The 19,882-nt window shown below is 43.8% G+C and overlaps 1 protein-coding gene across 1 annotated transcript in view; it reads right to left on the minus strand.

Moving 5' to 3' along the window:
* LOC117586943 (ecdysone-induced protein 74EF) overlaps window positions 1–6,320 on the minus strand; it is a 37,306-nt gene extending 30,986 nt beyond the window's left edge. Inside the window, exons 1-3 of the mRNA XM_034277310.1 lie at window positions 5,691–6,320; window positions 5,054–5,347; window positions 4,285–4,783 (exon numbers count right to left, since the gene is read on the minus strand). Of these exons, the coding sequence (XP_034133201.1) occupies window positions 4,285–4,783; window positions 5,054–5,347; window positions 5,691–5,777 (880 nt within the window). The 5' untranslated portion in view covers window positions 5,778–6,320. The remainder of the gene's footprint in view (window positions 1–4,284; window positions 4,784–5,053; window positions 5,348–5,690) is intronic.
* Window positions 6,321–19,882: the final 13,562 nt, after the last annotated feature.

Below are 19,882 nucleotides of genomic sequence, written 5' to 3' on the forward strand. Positions count from 1 at the left end.
GATTACAATGCCTTGACATATTTCTAACCAATTAAGATCTCCACCCTCATACCGCGAAAAAAACCCATTACACATTTACATCTGCAAGTCGAAAACTTCAAATCGCTCAAAAAGCTGACAACTGGACCATTAATCAATCTCCGGCTGGACAAAATGGCGCACAAAATGACTTCATTTCACACAGGCCAAGCCAGGCCATGCCATGGGCAGGGGCATTAGCAGGGGGGCCGCCGCACAAAAGAACACGAAGCACGGCGGCCAGCCGTCCGTCGTAATGCTTACTGCTACTGCTGGCTGCCTGTTTTATAACGAGGCTAAGGCGAGGCTCCTGCAAAAAAAAAAAACAGACAAAAAAAAACGAGAACAGAAACACACAGCAACTAAAACGATATCCGTTAAAACTTGAACTCGGCGGTCAACCTGCACTGCGAATGCGTACAGCAACAACAGCTACAACAACAACAGTAAGCGAACAAATTTAGATAAGTCGCACAACAAATACAATACTGTCGAGTAAGTACGAGTATAAAATACAAAATCAAACACAAATCGTAAGAAACTAAAGGCAAGTGCATCTACCAAGAAATACCCTGGTTAATATTATTTATAGAAAATTCAATCAAGTAGAAATTCTGGAAGCTGTGTGTCTGCCACTTAAGATATTCCATTTCCTACCATTAGAACTTATAGAATTTTCGATTTTTGTTTATTTTTTCGACCATGCTGCTCACCTTTTCATTACAGGGTATTTAAATAAGAGAGAGAGAGAGAGAGAATAACAAAAAAGTAACAACAAAATGCCAAAGCAATCAACAAAATTGCAAAGTGCATTTTGCACTGCCAACGTTTGGCACTCTCAGAGGGGGGTTGGCTGTGCTGTGGGGGGTTCACTGAGGGGTAGTAAGGAGATTCGGTGGGGAGGAATGGCTTCAGGGGGGCGGCGAGGGCGGAGCGGAGCGGAGCGGTAAGCATTTTGTTGCTGGTGACAGTGACGTGCACTCGGCCCGGTTCGGTACGGTTCGGTTCGGTTCGGTTCGTTTGCTGGCTGGCAATGGACAAATGAACGCCCCTGACATCGTTAGTTGTTGTTGTAAATGTTGTTAAAATTGTTGTAAGTGTTTTTGTGTTTTGTAGTTTTTGTTGCAGTTGTGGCTGCGACTGCAGCAATTGTTGTCGTCGCTGTCGTTGTAATTGTTGTTAGACAACGCAGTGGCGGTGGCCGGGGTACGCAGAAAATCCTGATTTGGTTATAACAACGCACATTTTGAAAAGCGAAAAACGAGCAACAAATTCAGCAACAACAGCGTTCCACACGGAAAGAAAAGGAGTTGTCACAAATATTGATTTATCAATTTAAAATTTTTGTAGCAAGCTTTTTGTGGCTGCAAGGACTAACAGTAGAGCTCCAGAGATTATGCCACAACTAATAAGTTCCAGTTGTAACTAAGTTCTTTTTTATTGCAGTGCATGGGAGCAACATGAATTTGAAATTCAAATTGGCAATCCAAATCTAAAGCCAAGAAATGCGTGCACCGAGCGCTACAGCCCTGAGCCATGGCTAAAACGAGACGATATATCTACTCAGCTCTCGGTAGAATGGAAAATGTCAGTGGATATAATCAAATAAATAATCTGGCTAAGTGCCGGCGAGGGTTGCACAGAAAAACAGTGAAGAAAATATGAGTTCAAGGGGCGAAAGTCACAGAGCAAGAGGGAATCCTAGAAAGAAATTCTAAAGGGTTATTGCAGGAAGCAATGTACCGGCAGAAGATGAGTGATTTTCGAATATACTTCAAAGAAAAGTGTTAGCCAGGAGTTCCAGGAATCATCTCGAATCAAGCATCAAGGCCATCCCATCTCCCCCATGCAATCATCGTTCTTGTGCAGCCCTGGAGTGAGCGGTCTAACGCAGAAACTAACGCACTTTTCAAAAACTGCTCGGCCTGCTCGTGTGGAACCCCTTGACATTAATAGCGAGTCGTGGAGTCTGACTCCAAGAGAAGCCCAACAGCTAGGGGGCCACAGAGGGGATGCTGTGGCCGCCGCAAAAGAACCTTGGACTGACGCTGAACTCGCGCACACAAAAGTGAACAATCTCTGCCGCAGCCTCTGCCTCTGCCACTATGTCTATGTCTCCATCTCCGCCTTCAGCTGTGTCTCAGCGTTGACGACCGCTCGCAATGTCAACGGCTTGTCGGAGAGCAGCCCGGACTGGGAGAGAGATCCGGGGAGCGCAAGCATTTCAATGATTACCGCCCGAGACTCTGTGTCCGAGTCCGAGTGCTGGCTGTCGAGTGTATCCTTGAAAACGAGAGTTCAATGCTTGGACCGAGCGGCGCTTGAACCCAGTCGCAAGGACCAAAAGGAAAAAATGGGATATCTCGGTCCCAGTCCCAGTCCCAGAACCATGCCAACCCCCACACTCCCACCCCCCCAGGGTTGGTGCCTATGATTTTGCCTCGTTTACGGCCTGAACTTCAACGAAATTGTTCAAGTTCAAGGTTGCCGGAAAGCCCAGAGAGCCCCCCAAAACGAGTCCAGACACCCCCACCAGTTTCGGGTCTTTGTCTGCCGCACGCACATAGCCACTCACACAGGCAGTGAAAAATGGCCGACTAGGAGTGTGGGCAGCCATTTTGTCTGCGCCCAAAACACACCAATACCAACAGCAAGAGTGTGTGTGGGGGATGGGGCTGCCAGACGGCAGTTTAAATATATATATTCCAAACATTTCCTACACACAAAACACATTTACAGGCCCCCACACACACACACACACACACACACACCCAGAAGGGGGAGTGGGAGTGTTCGAGGGCGAGGCAAATATCCTTTTGACCTTGAGCGCACAATTTCCACACGCAAAATTTATTGACCCGACGCAGGCGAACGAACGAGAGAGAGAGCGGGCGGGAGGGAGAGCGGGTTCGTCTGACTTGGCTTCGTCGCCGCCGAAGGAAACTTGAGGGAAAAAACAAAAACGACAATAAAGAAGAAGCTTTGAAAGAAAACCCGAAATGGCCCGACCCCTCGGACCGTCTTGGTCCTCCCTGGGCTCTGTCTGGCTGTGGCTGTGGCTGTGGGCTCTGACTGTTTCTGTGGCTTGAGAAAAGGAAGTAGGTGCCAGGCCATGAAGGACGAAGGAGCAGGCGTGGTGTCTGTGTGGGTGGCTGTGGTATGTGTATGTGGCATTCAGGCAGTTCCCAGAACCGGGGATCCAGTCGCCGTCTGCCTTTCGTGTCAATAGACGTTTATTTGTCTGCCACCCCGCCGCCCCACCCTCTCTGAGCAAAGACCCTACGGGTTGGTGTTGGTCCACCTTCCTCCGATTTAGGCAGAATGACGAGACAACAACCGGAGCGTCGACATTTGTATTTTTGTCTGCGACTGCGACTGTGACTGCTGTCTGGGGCGGTGACTCCTGGCCAAACGGCAAGTGGCTGAGCGGGGGTTGAGTTTTGGGTGCCCACAGGAGTTGGTTGGCCCCTTATAGGGAGGACATCCTGTCGGGATTTAATAAACAAGTTACTGGCCTTTTTATTTATTTCTTGCCAGTTGTTGCCAGACACTAACGTTGCCTATTCTTAGGGGGCGGTAAAGGCCATAGGGTGAAAATTTTTCAGAGGCTGCCGTTTATCCCACAAATAATTGAATTAGGAAAACTAATTTAATTAAAATTTCGAAACTAGGCGTGTCTAGAATTGTAAATTTAGGGAAAATGTACCCCAGACAGTGTTTTTTGTAGGCGAATATTTCAAACGTTTGTGGAGCTTATCTTTGGCGCCATCGATTCAAATGGTCTGCTTGTGGAACCAACACACAAAAGCTTGGCTCTAAGAACTTCACAAGGAATCCACAATGGTGGAAGTCTTATTGGAATGTAAGCTTTTGGGTTCACAAAATCAAATACATGGCGACACCTAGCGACCGGCACACTTGCACCATAAATTCTACATTAATTTTACACGAAATATACACATATTCGACATCCTGAAAGTATGCTACGCATTACAGCTGCACTTAGTTCCCAAAACAAACTCAACCCGAAGTGAGGCGCCATCTAACTCATGTAGATATTTATACGCACATTTTACATGTAGGAAAAGCAATGCATCAACATTTGAGTGCTGCACAACACTAAAGTTTTAAAGAGCTTGGCGCCAAGCTACACTCAAATGTTAATGATGTTAATGCCTCAATTCTGATACAAATCATGTAAATATTTTTGCATATTAAAATGATGTTAAATATTTAAAGAATTGATAGTAAAATCTCTTGGCTTACCGCCCATTTTATCCAGCCGCTTCTCGATGTTCAGACACTTGGACATGAGCTTCTCCACGAGCAGGGGATTTGCTGCGGCGCTGGTCACGAAGCGCGGCTCCTCCGCATGCGGCTGGCCGCCCATCAGGGCGTACTCCAGCTTTGTGGAGCAGTCCCCGCCCGCAACGCCACCGCCACCCACGGCGCCGCCTCCTCCTCCTACTCCTCCATTGCTGTTGTTGTTGATCAGGTCGCCGCAGAGAGCGGCTGCAGCAGCTGCCACTGCCGCCGCCGCAGCCGAGTTGGAGGAGCCGAAGGCCAGAAGCGCCTGCTGGCCATTGGCGTCGCCACCATCGCCACCCAGACTGGCGGCCACCGAGTCCACCAGTCCCTGGACACTCAGCTGGGCATTCTCTTTGGCTAGCAGATCGTCACCGGCCACCACGGCGGCGGCGACGCTGGCAAAGTCATCGTCGTCCACCACATCGGCGGCACTGATGACATTATTGTTGTTCTCCTCCTGGAAAAGACACAAAAGGGGGGAGAGGGAGGGAGCGGGTTGTAGGGGGTGATGTGGCCAGAGAGAGAGAGAGAGAGAGAGAAGCGGGGAAGAAAGAAAAAAGAAACATATGATGAAAAATCCATTGAAATAAAACAAAAATCGGAATCCCCAAAGGAAAACTGTGGATCGATTGATCCGATAGATACATTTAGTGGTTATGCATGAGATTGATTGAATGTGTGTGGAATAGATTGAAAAACTTCTCTGATCTGTTCTTGGCGGATGTACATTTTCGACTTTCACCTCTACGGTGGCCAAATCGGACAGCAGGCTCTCGATCTCAAAGCTGCTCTCGGTGAAGCTGCGGAAGAGCTCGTCGGATGAGTCGCTGCCACATAGCGGCTCCACCACCACATTGACGCTGCGTGCCGCCGATCCATTCAGTTCCCCGCCAACTCCAACTCCAACTCCACAGCCAACTCCAACTCCGATTCCTACGCCCGTCTGCTGTTGATTGTTGGGATTGCCTGCCGATTGAATTGTGGGATTGATGCCTTCCGTTCCATTCACAGCCGAATCATCCTGAAAAACAGAGAGCGCATTTTGATTGAGGGATTTTGAACTCATTTCTGGTGCATAAATGATAGAGGCAGTGGGGTTTAAGCAAGGCAGACTCCAGAGTAGAGGGATCATCAGAGCTCCAGTGTTTTATGTAGACAGTTGAGATTATGGGTGATGATTTGTTGAAGCAGTTTGCTGTAGATGCTGAATCTAGCTTGTGGAAATTGATGAATATTTTGTAGAGTACGGAAATTGTGGGAATGGTTGAGTTAACACAGATTAAAGTTGCTGATTAGTTGTTGAAATGATGTATAATTATTGCTGAATGATTCATTTTAAAGGTGTCTGGTGAAGTTGTACTCACGGCTATGCAGTTTGCCAGATCTAAGCCACCGACAAGACGACCATCGTTATCCGGACACCAGAGCAGTGCATCGTCGATAAAGGGCATCGCTGATAGGGCAAAGCCTGCACTGCAAATGCTGTTCACTGCCAGCGTGTAGCCGTTTCCTGAATACCCTTGCCAGTCGCGAAAATTCTGCTCAATCTTGACGGCGCCCAGGTCCAGGGTCTCCTCGTGGCTTGCCTTGAAAATGTTTGTTCCTTTTGTTGGCTTCGCTCTGGAAGCCTTCTCTTTGTTTGATAATTTGATATTTGATTTTTAAACAATAAAAACACCTTCGTTTTTCTATCACACTCTTTTCGGAAAACGTTTTCCTGCTTTTCATAAGATTTTTTGTTAATTTTGTTTTTGGAAATTTCGTTGTAGGCACTTTTTATGAGACGGTTTTGATTTTTGGTTTTACAAAAACAATTTGTAGATATAAATGTTGCTTAGTTTTTAGTCTTAATTTGATGTGATTTGTTTTTGTTTGTGGACGCAAGAACACACTCAAAAAAATGTTTGAAATATCCTTTCTCCTCTCTCCGTTTACTAGGCGTATACTTGATTTTTGATTTTGTGTAAAAACTTTTTGATTTGTGGCACACAAAAGTGTAAAAATTTTAAAGAGTTTTCTTTTGTTTAGCTTTGTATAAATATATTTTTGTTTAATTGTAAGAATATTTTGGCTTTATTTTCGGAGTCTGGAAAGAAAGCGAAGAACGGACATAAAATATATGAATAAATAAAGTAAATAAATCCACAACAGCTGCTATTATTTCCTATCCCTATAATCCCTCTAAAAATTATCCATTCGCAGTCAATCTGCAATTGAAACATTTTCATTTGCAAATTGCATTTGCATCTGAATTTCTTTTCGGGAAATTCCGACCCAACCTCAGCCCAACCCCAGCCCAGCCCATCCCATATGCCATCTAAATTTGCATCTGCAACAATGCTGCCTCATCGTGCATCCATTAAAATATATCTATTTGTACAATATATGTACGTACATACGAAAGACCGCCGAAAGACAAGAAGGGGCTGCAAAATATAGAAAGTCGTCTTGTTGCATTGTTTCAATTTTTGTAGCTGCGGCTTCCGGTTATAACTAATTTTCTTTTGAATCAAAGTAGTGCTCCCCTCCCCTGTCCCCTGTCCCCTGTCCGCTGTCCGCTGTTCGTTTTTGTTTGTGTTTAAAGTTCAATAACATTAGAAATTGCGAATTACAACATAAAGGCAGCAGCGGAAAGAAAACTCTGCAGCAACTGCAGCAACACCAACACGACAGCTGCATCCCAGGGGGTGTGGGGAGTGCGGTGCGCAGGGGGGGGGGGGGTGGAAGCGGTAAGAAAACGCTCAACAAAGAGACGTACCACACAAAAATGCTGTGGTAAAACTTTAACTGGAAAAAAAAACTGACAAAACAGAAAAAACCAAAATAGAAACAAAACATAAAAAAATAATACAAAATCAAGCAGAAGCAAAGCTGGAAAAATGCTTTTTACATAACATGTTACTGAACCGCTTGCACACAAACCAACTGCAACACCAACACCAAAACATGACAACACCAACAACTACAACAACACCAACCACCACCACCAATACCAGCAACTAGTTTTGCACTCGCCAAATTCATTACAAGTGAAAGTCCAACAATAACAACAGCAGCAAGTAAGTGCAGCAACAAGCCAATGCAGCAACATAGCAACAACAACAACAACAACAACAACAACAACAACAACATTCAACAACAACTTGCATTCACAGCGCAAAAAGTTCGTTAACATTGAACTACACCACGAAGCAAACGAGGCGGAATACGAAAGAGAAAAATGTGCATACACTGGAAGAATTTGAGTAGTAGGAGCAGATGATGCCTCTTCATCGATAATATATTCCAACTATATTGAATCCAATGAAAGCAAATAAAGAAATGTAAAAACTGCCATGACAAGATCTAATTTTTCTTCAGCAACCAGTGCAAAATATTATTAGCTCTACGCTTTTCCTCTCAGTGCACTGAAAAATTGCAGCAGAAAAACTTGAAAGCGCAATGGCAACAGCAACAACAACAACAACAACAACAACAACAACAACAACAACACTTGCAGGCAAGCGTTAGCTGAAAAATATTGAAGAGAGAGAGAGAGAGAGAGAGAAGAAAGAGATAAAGCGAGAAAAGAGGAAGAGTTTACATCGACAGAGCACAGAGCCGTAGGAGTAGCAAATTAGGAACAGCATTAGAGGATGTTGCTCCGCTGGCAAAACAACAGGAAGAACATCCAGCAGCAGCAACAGCAGAAGCAGCAGCCAAGGGCAACAACAGGAGTATCGCAGAGCAAAACAATAGAAACATCATCACAGATGGAACAACAAAACATGAACAAGAGGCAAGGCAACTACATAAGACATTAGAAATAGAAACAGAAACTGCAGCAGCAACATCGCAGGAACCGAATTGTGCGGATGCCCTTGCAGATTCATTGTTCTGCAGTCAAATGATAATCATAATACCCGCTGCAAGTGTATGACCAATACAGGCCACAACTGGAAAGTCCGAGTACATTGAACAGCGCACAGCACCACTACGAGAGCAACAACTTGAAGCACAGACATTACAGCATTGCGCTGCCTGGCACCCGCGTCATCCACAGCAACATCAACATTTCTGCTTCTTCTCTCTCTCTCTCTCTCTTCGCATCTCCCTCTTTCTCTCTAGTGATTTTCTTTTGGTTTTTCCATGGCATGCACAGCCATCGTTCAAGTTTGCTGCTGCTGCTGCTGCTGCTGTTATGATGCGCATGCGCGGCGGAAAACTCGTTTTTCATTATTCAATACAAGCAGCTGCCTGCGCCTGCGCCTGCGCCTGCCCCTGTACTGCCCCATGCCTCATGCCACTGCTGTTGCAACTATTTCACTTTCCAGCCACAAACTGCAAGTTCAAGCGAAAGAAAGAAAACTTGAAAGAGAAAAACGAGCGAGAAAGGAAAAGCAAATGGAAAACCCTCTGCTTCAGCTTCTGCTCTGTGCGCGCGGCATCAGTGGCGCCAACTTTTGCCATTCCGTTCCCCGCCCCTGCCCACCCCTGCTGGATCATGCTTCAGGCGGAATTATAATTAGACATTTGGCCGCTCAACATTTATGCAAAATATTGGTTGCCTCCATCCGCCCGTTGTTCATTCTCCTCTCCTCTCCACTCCCTTCCCTTCCTCTTTCACGTTTCTCCAGGGCTAATCACAGAGCCACAATGCGTATACGCAATCTTTGATTAACTCGGCAATTTTCAGTCCCTGCCCCTGCCCCTGCCCCTGCCACCCCCTGACATGTGTAGTTAGTCGAGAATCTAGAGAGCGGAGTGGCTCCCACTTCCTGGTTTACCCCCGCACCCTGGTTCCAGCGAGAGTGGCTAGCAATGAGAATTCTCGATTCTCGATGCTCGATGCTGGATTCTCGATTTGGGTGCGGTCTCTCGATCGGGGAGTGCGATCAGCAATACAAGTGTGTGTTCCAGTGCAGTCTGTGTGTGGGGTTTGTTCTCTATGCGAAAGTTGACATATTTTACTGGCATTTCTCGGAGAGTGGGTGACCTTACGGCTTATGGAATGTTTTGGGTCTACAAACGAGAGGCTGGGCCTAGATAGAAAACTCTTGTGAATAAATGAATCTTTCACTATTCGATTGAGTCTGTTCTATTTTTTAATCATTTAGATTATTATTACTCACCTTTCGCTTGTATTGTTTCTGTTCTATGTCCTCCCGCGATCCTCTTATCTGTTTATATATTTTGTTGGTTTTTTTTGTTGCACGTTTGGCCGCTCAAATCGTTGCTGAATGTTGCTGCTGCTCCTCCCTAATCTTGTATCTCCTTTATAAATATATACTTTGTATATCAGTTTTTGTTTATAACTATATAAATTTTGATTGTTTCTGTTTTGCTTTTGTATATTTTGTTTTTTTTTGTATATTGAACTAAGTTTGGATTTGATTAATGTGTGGATTTTATCATCCATAAGGCAGTGTAAAGTTATCAAAAGGTTGATGATATTCACCGTTTTGGGTTGCACACCCACCGAGTTGGTGCTGCCACTTGTTGCAGTTGCACTTGCACTTGCACCTGCAATCGATGCAGCCGCTGTGGTTATTGTATTTGCTTGGCAGCGCACTCGGGCGCATTTTAGTTTGTCTTCCGATCGGTTACGTCGGGTTATGGGTCACAGATGCGCGAAGAACTTGCTGATTGCTCGGTTGGGATTGACTGTTGCTGAGAGTGGGGGGATAGCAGGAGCAGTCTCTCGGCAGGGACTCGATTCGATTGATTTTATCTTACAGCGTATGCGATAGATGTACAGAGTTTTAGTGGCATTGGCATTGGCGTTGCCCAAATTTGCATCAGTTCCCAGTTTGCTGCTTGGGGCACGCATTTATGGGGCTGGCAGCTCCGCTGGGGCATTGAGGGGTTTTGGGGTGCGGCTGAGGTTTGCTGCCCTCCTCCTCCTCCTCCTCCTCCTCTTCCTCTCGTTCTTCTCTTTAGCACTGTCTTCTATGTCGGCGAGCTGTGCGGCCTCTGCAAGTAGAATCGCAGAAGCGAAAGAGAAATAGAGAAACGAATCAATAAATATGAAATAACCATTCATTTGCTGCATAAGTTGGAATTGTTTAACAAATTTCGAGTGACACTGACGGGAACCGGTTGACCGCAGCCACAGCCACTGCCAAAGACGGTACCGATCCAATCCGATCCGATCCAATCTGTTGATGGCCAGCGGATGGTGCTGTTCCAGTTAACATTTTGAGGTACAGATCATAAATTCTCTGCCAAAATTTTATTGGCCAACAAATTAACGTTTGGCAGTCGTTATTCAATGACCAAGGGTAGAGTTTCCTGAAAGAGTTTCTTTGAGTCAAATCAAAGAGGGGAAACTCAGAAATCAACATGTAATATTTTTAGGGGAAAAAGCTCCTATCACTAATCCCGAAAACATATTCCAGAACACCCCAAAAGCAACAACAGCATTGAGAGAACAAATGGCAGCGGTGAGCTTTTGCTATGCAAAATGCGTCGGAGAGAGAGAGAGAGAGAGCGAGAAAAACTATCCGAAGGGGCAAAACGGGGAGCAGGTAAGCAGACAAAGATAGAGAGAGAGAGAGAGAGAAGCTCAGTGCGCCGGCTACTTTGTTGGATCGCGCTCTCCCTCTCGCTCTCATTGACTGCGTAAATATGATTGTTGTTGCTGATAGCTGGCTGTGCAAGTGTGTCTCTCTGTGTGTGTGTGTGTGTGTGGTGACCTTCTCACACTGTCATGGCTACGTATAAAAACTGTAGAAAAATAAAAGCTTTCAGTTTTATAATTTGTATGCAGCTCCCAATGCGTGTCGATGTCGGTGTCGGTGTCTATTTCTATACATTTATTGTGTGTGTGTGTGTGTGTGTGAAGAACATAACCGAGTCGTGCTTAAATCACAACAGCAACAGCAACAGCAACATTAGCAACAACAACATGATATTTCATTGAACAAAATATTATTAACGTTCCCCAAGCTCAAGATCGTTGCTTTTTGTTGGTACATACTTTGTTTTTGTTGCTGTTGTTGCAACTTTTATGGTTGTTGTTAATAAAGTAAATAATTTGATTGGGCTTTGTTTGTTATAACAGTCAGGTCGAGTCATTTTTTGCGCTTTTATCTTTCATTTATTTAGAGAGAGGGAGAGAACACTTCCGATTTTGGCGAAGAAAAAAGCTTTAAATTGCAAATCAACATAAAAATAGACTTTAATAAAAATCAAAATGGTCTTTATGGTGGCTTATTTCTGGGTTAAGTTTTTCAAGGTCAAGCCAGGCTTGGACTGGTTATTCTCCAAAATGTAGTTCAGAAATTATAGCACACAAAATTCTTATGAGAATAAAATTCTTGATTCTTCTTTCAAGATATCCCCTCTTGATTATGCGACTAAAACAAACGCTCAAGAAGCGCTCTAAACTTAGTCACAGTTTAACAAGTGGGCAAATATCTAACCTTAGTTTTTTCTTGCTGTTTGTTTTGTGTGTTTTAAGTTTTGTATTTGTTGTTTCTGATGTTTTTTTCTTCTCTGCTGTAACCACAAAATAAAACACAAATAACAATAACAACAACAACAAAAACTTAGTAACCTTCTTCTTCGTTTCTGCTTCTTTTTTTCCTCTGTTGTTTCTATTTTTTCTTGCTGTTGCTGTTTCCTATTCAAGTTTAAGGTCAGAAGAGCTTTAGCTTTCGGGGTCTAGACAGTCGCTAATGCCGCACTAATGTCTATGGGTGTAGGGTATATTGTTGTTGGTTTTACAGGTAGCTGTATCACCCCTCTCCGCCTTTCCGCCTCTCCTCCACCTCCTCTCCCTCTAACCAAGGGCGTAGCGAATATTGTTGTAATTGTGTATGCGTCTCATCTCCTCTCTCTTTCTCACTCTCTCTATCTATCTCTTTCTTAGCTGTACGTGAAAAATAAACGTGTTTATTTATATATATTGTAAAGTTATATTTGTTATGCTTTATTTCTGATTTCTATGCAATTGCCAGTGTGGCTGTACGGTCCACGTACGTGGAAAGAAATCGTTTAATAGGCTAAATAATCTCTAAAATATAATACACCTCATTATGTGTGGCTAATCGGAAAATACACTATGCATAATTTTTGGAAAAAAAGATTATTGAAAAGTGATTTCATTTGGGATATGAAAATTTTGAAAATTGTTTATTTAAAGATAACTTCCATGCCCCAAAGTCATCTGAGAACCAACAATTTGTAGTTTCTGGTACAAAATAACTATCATTCCACTCTTTAGAGAGCTTTATCCATTGTTACACGTAATATCACACATACGCCACGTACCCCATCCATATATTCAATTTAAGGAAGTTTGTTAATTGATTGTGCATTGTTTTTGTGGCTCTAGAAAATGCCCTTTAAAAGCCATTACCAAAATTATCATCATGTGGAACGAACGCAATCGCTCCAATCGCTGCGGCCACACGCTGCGTATGCGTATTATGTGTGTTAACTTCTGTTTTGAGGGCCCATTGTTGGAGCAGAGAACACCCTCTGGCGAAGGTAAGACCATGGGAAATCAATGACCTTGAGACACTATAATATAATCAATATTCAAATTCTTGGAAAAGCACACACACACACAAACACACACGCACACAGAACATAACAACATTTTAACGCTTTAAGAATGCATTCTAATTAAATTAAATAAAATTAAGATAAACATAAGCAGCGCCAACAACGACATGAAAACATGTTGAAATGGAAAAATTATTCCGTAGCTGCCATAAAAAGTGCGATCAAGAAATGGCAGACACACGAGACACATCCATTATGCATAATGGATAATGGATGGTGGGTACGAGTAGTAGAGATGGAAACAGTGGCTAGGAGACAGGGGGGGATTAGGAAGGTGAAGTGTAGAGATCTGCCATAGTGAGATGTCGTCTGATCTGACTGCCGCCACTGGCTAGGCCCCCATTGTTCTTGGCTAAACTGTAAATGCAGAGAAAAGCTGCCTGGGTGATGATATGGATATGAAAATACCCTGTAAAGCATTACAACTGATAGATTATTTAATGAAACCCACATACATATTTTTAAACTATTTCAATTTTACAGATTTCTTCTTCTCCCACGAAGAACATCACATTCCCCCGTTTGCCGGAAATTACAGGGTACAAGAATATAACAGGGGAGCGGGCTGGGCTGTACACAGCGTACTACGAAAATTGATGTGCCTCTACCAAGTATATGGTGCCCCAAGCAGAGTGCATGTGTGCGCTTCTGTACCCATGCGCATGTGTGCATGTGTGTCTGTGTATGTCTGTATTAAATACGCAACCTTCAAAAAAGTCTAACAAAGCAAACTTGTTCAATAGTCATATGCGTATCAGGAAGTCAACATTTCAAGGATTGACTCATTGAAAAAGTCGAATGCGACGACGACAACGACGACGGCGGCAACAAAAACAAGTTAGTCGCTCTCGTACGCGCACACACAGTCGCACACCTCTCTCACACACACTCATATACACATCCATGCAGAAGAAGCATTAGACGAAAAACTTGTGTAAAAGCGCGCCCGGCAAAAATGCAATGCAAAACAACACTACAAAAAACCAACAACAACGAAGAAGAAAGAAGAATTAACAATTCATTTACAGTAAAGCACACACTGAGCAAGGGAGAGAGCATCAGTTGGAGCGCGAAAGAGAGAGAGATCACTTGCATGCAGCAATGCAATCTCTCATTCTCTCTCATCCAAGTTGAGCGAAAGCTTTTGCATGCATGGCAGTATTTTATTGTATGTGTGAGATGCACCGTTTAGCGTTTACTCTTCTTTCACTTGGGGCTCTCTTTAGGTTTTCCATCCAGCTAAGAGCATGCGTGGCGCTCTTTGAGCTGTCGCCCTGCTCTGCTTTCCATTCAAATTGTTTAACGCCAAAAGTGCAAATACCGCAAAATTATGGCATGGGAGAGTTTACTGGTTGTTGTTGCTGTCGTCGCTGTAAATTTTACTTTTCATTGTGCAAAATTACTCATAAATATTAACAGTTGAAATTTGTGAGGTAATTTCTGACTAAAATGGAGGGGGTGCAAGTGGACAAAAAAACGAAGGGTAAAAACCCAATCAAGGGTTATCTGTTTCAAAGAAAACTTCGGGGATATGTTACGTTTTTTTTTTAAACAAGGAACAAAAAAAGAGACCATCTGTCTTTTGATTTTTCGACGAAACAATAATCATTTATACACCCATTAAACATTTAAGTTCTGCGATTATTTCGCTTATCAGTACTTAAATTATTCCCCCCAAATATGCGAAAAATCCTTCAGCATTAATCTCATATCCCTGACCTCACTAAAGCGTTCAAAGCCCTGAATACGAAAACGAATCCGCATCCGAAACGAAACCTTCACTCCCTACTTCACTGGCACAGGTTCAATGCTCAGCCCCAAGGCACTAACCGGCCAAAAAAATTACCAAAAACTGTGGCCTCAACCCCGCGCTACACTTCTGTCCAAAATGATTAACTCCTACTCCTTCACGCACCGCACAGTAAAAGACAAAAACATAAAACAAAAGACAAAACTGAAACCGAAATCGAAATCGAAAGAGCTTTTCAGGCTTCAGACGACTTCAATTGAAATTCGCTGTCGCTGTCGCTGCCACTTCCACTGCTGTCGTCGCTACGGTTGACGTCGCTGTCGATCGCGCGTACACACAGTGGAAGGAAGGTCGTTGCATTTAAGAGTTTAATGACCAAGGAAACGCTGCCGAAATATGAAACAAAAGCGAAAGAGAGCAGCAGCAGCGGCTGCGTGTAAACTGCAGCAGCAGCAGCGCCCACAACTTACTTACGCCTCCAGCGTGCACCCCCCTTTGCTCCACCATACAACACACCACACCGCACCATACTCCTTTCATGGCAACAACACTTGAGAAAGGTCAACGAACAACATTGCCTCGTCGGTCAAAAGCAGAGTTCACACGAACACTCGCAGTCAGAGAGAGAGAAAGAGAAAGAAGGAGATGGAGATGGAGCATGGAGCATGGCCGAGGGAGACACAGATAGGCGGAGCGAAAGAGAAAGATACAGCGTGAAGAGAGGAGCGCAGCAACAACAGTAAAGTATCCAACGGCTGCGAATTTTTGTTTCGCTTTTGCTTTCGCGATGGAACGAGAGAGACAAAGAGGGAGATGGAGCAGCTCCAGAGCAGGGAATTACGGGAATTTCGGGTGTGTGGTTTTCCCTGGCTCAATGGGATTTTCTAGTGGAAAATATAGGGTGTACAGTGAGCACAGAAAAGCCTCGAAATAAATATTGGCAGAGATTTGATCTGGGAAGCAAAGAGATGAAGAAGAATAACTAAAGGAAGGCCAAACTTAAATCGGGAATGGGACAAACTGGATTACCTTAAAGTTCCCTGAACCTTAGGGCAATCCTCAAAGCGATGTGAATCATTACCTCAAAAGCTGTTTAATTAAATATTTATTAATTGTTAGTCACATTTTGAGCTATTTCCAAGCAGCGCAAAACGTAACCAGGCAGCGACGCAAACGCCCACACCAGCAGCAGCAAAGCGACGCCAGCAAAGGCAGCACGCAGCAGCAGTAGCAACAGCAGCAGCAACAGCGACGTCACCGTTTGCATTCATTCACTTTTGCCGAGAGATCAACGCACTTTCCGTTGATCCCACGAATCGAGACGAAACGAAATTAAACAATTTGCCGTTTAATGCACCCAAAAAAAAATACCAAAACCAACAACAACGAAAACCAAACCAAATTATACAACAAAAATATAAAAGCAAATGCAGTTTGATGGTTTTTTTTGTATCTTTCTTGATTTTGGATTGAGTAACTTTTTTGAGTGAAATTTCACTTTTTTTACTACGAAAATGCAGAGATAAAACACACAAAAAATGGGAAATTCGTATTAAATGTTTGGAGCCTATTTCAATTTAAGAAAAGAAAAACCCAACTAAAACTTAAATGACGAGACTTTATTTGACATATTTTCTGACTTACAGTCATCGATTTATTACAAAATAAAAGCAAAACCGAAATTCCACTTGCATTTTTGCAACAACTGCAACACGCAGCATAAAATGCAGTCGCGACGTCAGCAGCGCTGCCAGCTGTGACGGCAGCAGCGCAGTGACTGCACACCAGGCAAGTTTTGTCATTGAAAGCAAAAAATAAAAATAAAATAAAAGCAAACTAAGAAATAAAGTAAAATATGGCAGCAACGAAAGTTGCGGGCTAAGACATTGAAACAATTTCGTTGCCGAAATAAAAAAGAATGCAAACAACAAGAAAATAAAACAGCCAAAAAAATGGCTAACAGGGAAAATTGCAGAGCGGAGAAGATAAACCCGAAATACACACAAAAATCGAAAACGCCAAAGTAAATGTGTCGGCGGAATTCCTGGGGCCTGAGGATGCCAGGCACTTGGTCGGGCCAAGAGGCCTCTCCGACCAGGCTCAGTCCACAGCCAAGTACTAAACTTGTTTGAAACTTTCCACTGACAGGGGGTAGAGGAGCACACTGGAGGGGGTGTTGCTCTTTGGGGGACTAGAGGATCCAATGCAGTAATGCATTTTTTCTTTTCTGTTTTATTTTTTAGAAATTATGGATTACCTGTAGGAAGGTGGAGAGAATGATGGCAGGGAAATTGCTGGCAAATTTGAAAAGATCTGCAGAAATGTAAAAAGAAAATAAATGAAAGAAAAAGGTTTGTCTGACGATCCATTGATTGGGTGTGTACTGGAGGTGCCCCTCTAACCATCATCCGAAGTTGCGATTTCAAAAGATTCTTCTATCAATATCTTTCAGAATTTATGAAGTGTTCTTTAGAGTATACGTAAAGACTTTCTGGCATCACTTTAAATGCCATTCCCTATATCTTAAAACAAATTCGAATGTTGCCCCCACACCCTGGTCAAAGTAAAAGTTCAATGTTTCCACCTTCAAAGCCTTTCGATTTGGTCAAAGGGAAAGTGCATTGGATTCGGGTACGCCTCCTCCGATTGCCATTCTGATCTGCATTTTGGGAAGAGGGGAACAAATTTGCTTGCATCTTTGACCAAAAAATAAATGAAAACCAAAACAATCGAATCGGAATCGGAATCCGAATGCAGCAGAAACATTTCTTATTGAAATTGAATGCAGCAGCGACGCAAATAAACATGAGGAGCAAAAATGGCAGAGAGAGAGAGAGAGAGGGGCGCAGAAAGAGAGGGAACTAGACTGCAAGCCAAACATCTGAAGATGCGCCATAAAACTAGCCAACAACAGGCATCGGCCAGCAGCAGCAGCAGCTTCTTCTTCCTCCTCTGCCACTGCTGCTCGTAACTATGGGCCCCAGCAAACCGAACAAACCAAACCATGCCCATTCCCAACATGCCATGCAACATTAGAAAACTGCAACCCAACAGCGGCAGAGCTGTGGCAGCAGCGATGCAGCAGCAGCAACAACAACAACTGAACTAAAGCGACGGCGACAGCGACGGCGACAGCGACAGCGAGAAAAGCGAATGAACCGAGCAGCTGCACAGTGGGCGCAATTCGTGCAAGGCCATGGCAAACATTTGGTACGCGGAAACAGCCAAAGCAAAAAACGAAAGACATGGTGTGAAAAGGAAATAAATATCTTTGCTGACAGATAGATCGATAGATATCATAATTAGATAAGTAGTATCAGCGCCAGTAGATGGTCAAGTAGCTTCATAATATTTGTTATGTTCTCCCCTTTCAGAATGCACTGTGATTTCGGATAAAACCATTCCATGGTATCAATCTCCGACTTCCGAAATTGACCCACTGTGCACAGTCTCAGCCAGCGTCGCCGTAGACGGAGAGTGTATGCATCAAAAAAACAGACAGTAAATCTGATTGTTTGGGGTAATTGAACTTTCTTAAGAAATTGCGACATGTACACTTTGAAAAGCTCTGGATTTGCGGGCAGCAGCAGTAAAGCGCAGCACAGCACAGTGCTGTGTGCTGCAGCTGCACCAGAGCAGAAGCAGCAGCAGCCGAAGCAGCAGCAGAGCAGAGCAGAGACAGCGGCAGCACACAAATGTACGCCAATGACCGAGTTCGGGTGAAAGACCTTCGATAACCATCGTCATCATCATCATCACCATCGTCGTCATCGTCATCATCATTGCAGTTGCAGAAACGGAACGCCACAGAGAATGAGAGAGAGAGAGACCGACCAGCAACATCATTATCATCATTAGCGAGTGGAGTAACGTGCTCCATCACTGGCTGCGACGCTGGTCTCTGTGTCTGGGCCTCTTTCCCCACTCTGCCTGTGCCAATGCTTTGGTAGTCAATGCACTAGCAGCCCCAACAATAACAGAGAGAAAATAAAGACACTGAGAGAGCGGCACAAACAGAGCGAATGAGTGAGTGTAAGTAAGAGAATTCATTGAACTAAATTTAGCTTTTCTGCTTGTTCTGGCGCTGCTCTCTTTCACTGTCACTCACTCAGGCAGTCTATCTGTGTGTGGCAAAGCGTGGCTCTCTCTGTTTGCAAAAGCGCGGGAGTTGTTGCTGTCTCATGCATTGCATTTACACTGTTCTGACTCGCTCTCTCTCTCTCTGTGCGTGTGTGTGTGCATTTCGAGGTGCATTGCAAGACCTCTACAAAGGCTAAACGCCGAGTGTTGTTTTTATTTTACGCGCGCATGTCGTTTACACATATGTGTGAGTGCATGTTTGGGGGCTATTGAGATAGGCGCGCGCTATTTGTCGCTCAAAATGCATCTCAAACTGCATTCGTGGAGCCTTGAGTGTTTAGTGCGGCACGTGTTGGCAGTTTGACAAGAACTAAACGCTTAGAATGCTGCTAAAACTGTGGGATTCTGAAGGCAACTGTAAATTACGATGGGATTAGTAATGAATGCGGCTGCTATGAGGGGTTTAGGAATCCTTGGAATGGTCTATTTACAATGGAATTTTATGTGGAAGAAGAGTTGGGTTGGTTTTTATGTATTATTGAAAAAAGACCTTTAAAATGTACAAAAAATATGACAGCGATGAGTAATTCTTAATCTTGAATGAGTAAGTTGAGGACTTTAGCAAATTGTAAAAGAATACTCTCCGATTTCGATTATACAACACCATTCAGGGTACTACCTTGCGTAGTTCTAGATCCTTCTCGAATCCATTCATCATTTAGATTCGTTAAAAATTGTTGGTGGTAAAGTAGTATTTTAGCAAATTTCAAATTATGATGAAATTTTAAAAGAGTCGGTTGCCCTAATAACTGCTTTTAACATTCATTGTTTTTGAAAAATTCTAGAAAATTATTTACAAAATTGCTGCTCTGCTTTATGCCTGCTTCAAGGGATTGCAAAAGCTGTGGCACTTGGGAAGACCCTTGAATGACTGGGAGAACAACTTTTGGGTTCAACTATCGTGGGGCGGTTCCTTGAACCCTTCTCTTCCCTGAGCTGTTGTATTATACAACTGGAATTCAGTGAATTTTTTCGTGTTGATTAACTTCTAGCCTTCACAGAATCGCAGCCAAGAGCAAACTTTTGTTGATTCGCCGCTAAAGTGAATGTACCCCAAGCACCGGCGGCACGGCGTCAATGCACGCTCTGCCGTCGTCTGCCGTCAGAAGCAATGAC

This window comes from Drosophila guanche, unplaced genomic scaffold (assembly GCF_900245975.1).
Source record: "Drosophila guanche unplaced genomic scaffold, DGUA_6, whole genome shotgun sequence".
Classification (NCBI taxonomy): domain Eukaryota; kingdom Metazoa; phylum Arthropoda; class Insecta; order Diptera; family Drosophilidae; genus Drosophila; species Drosophila guanche.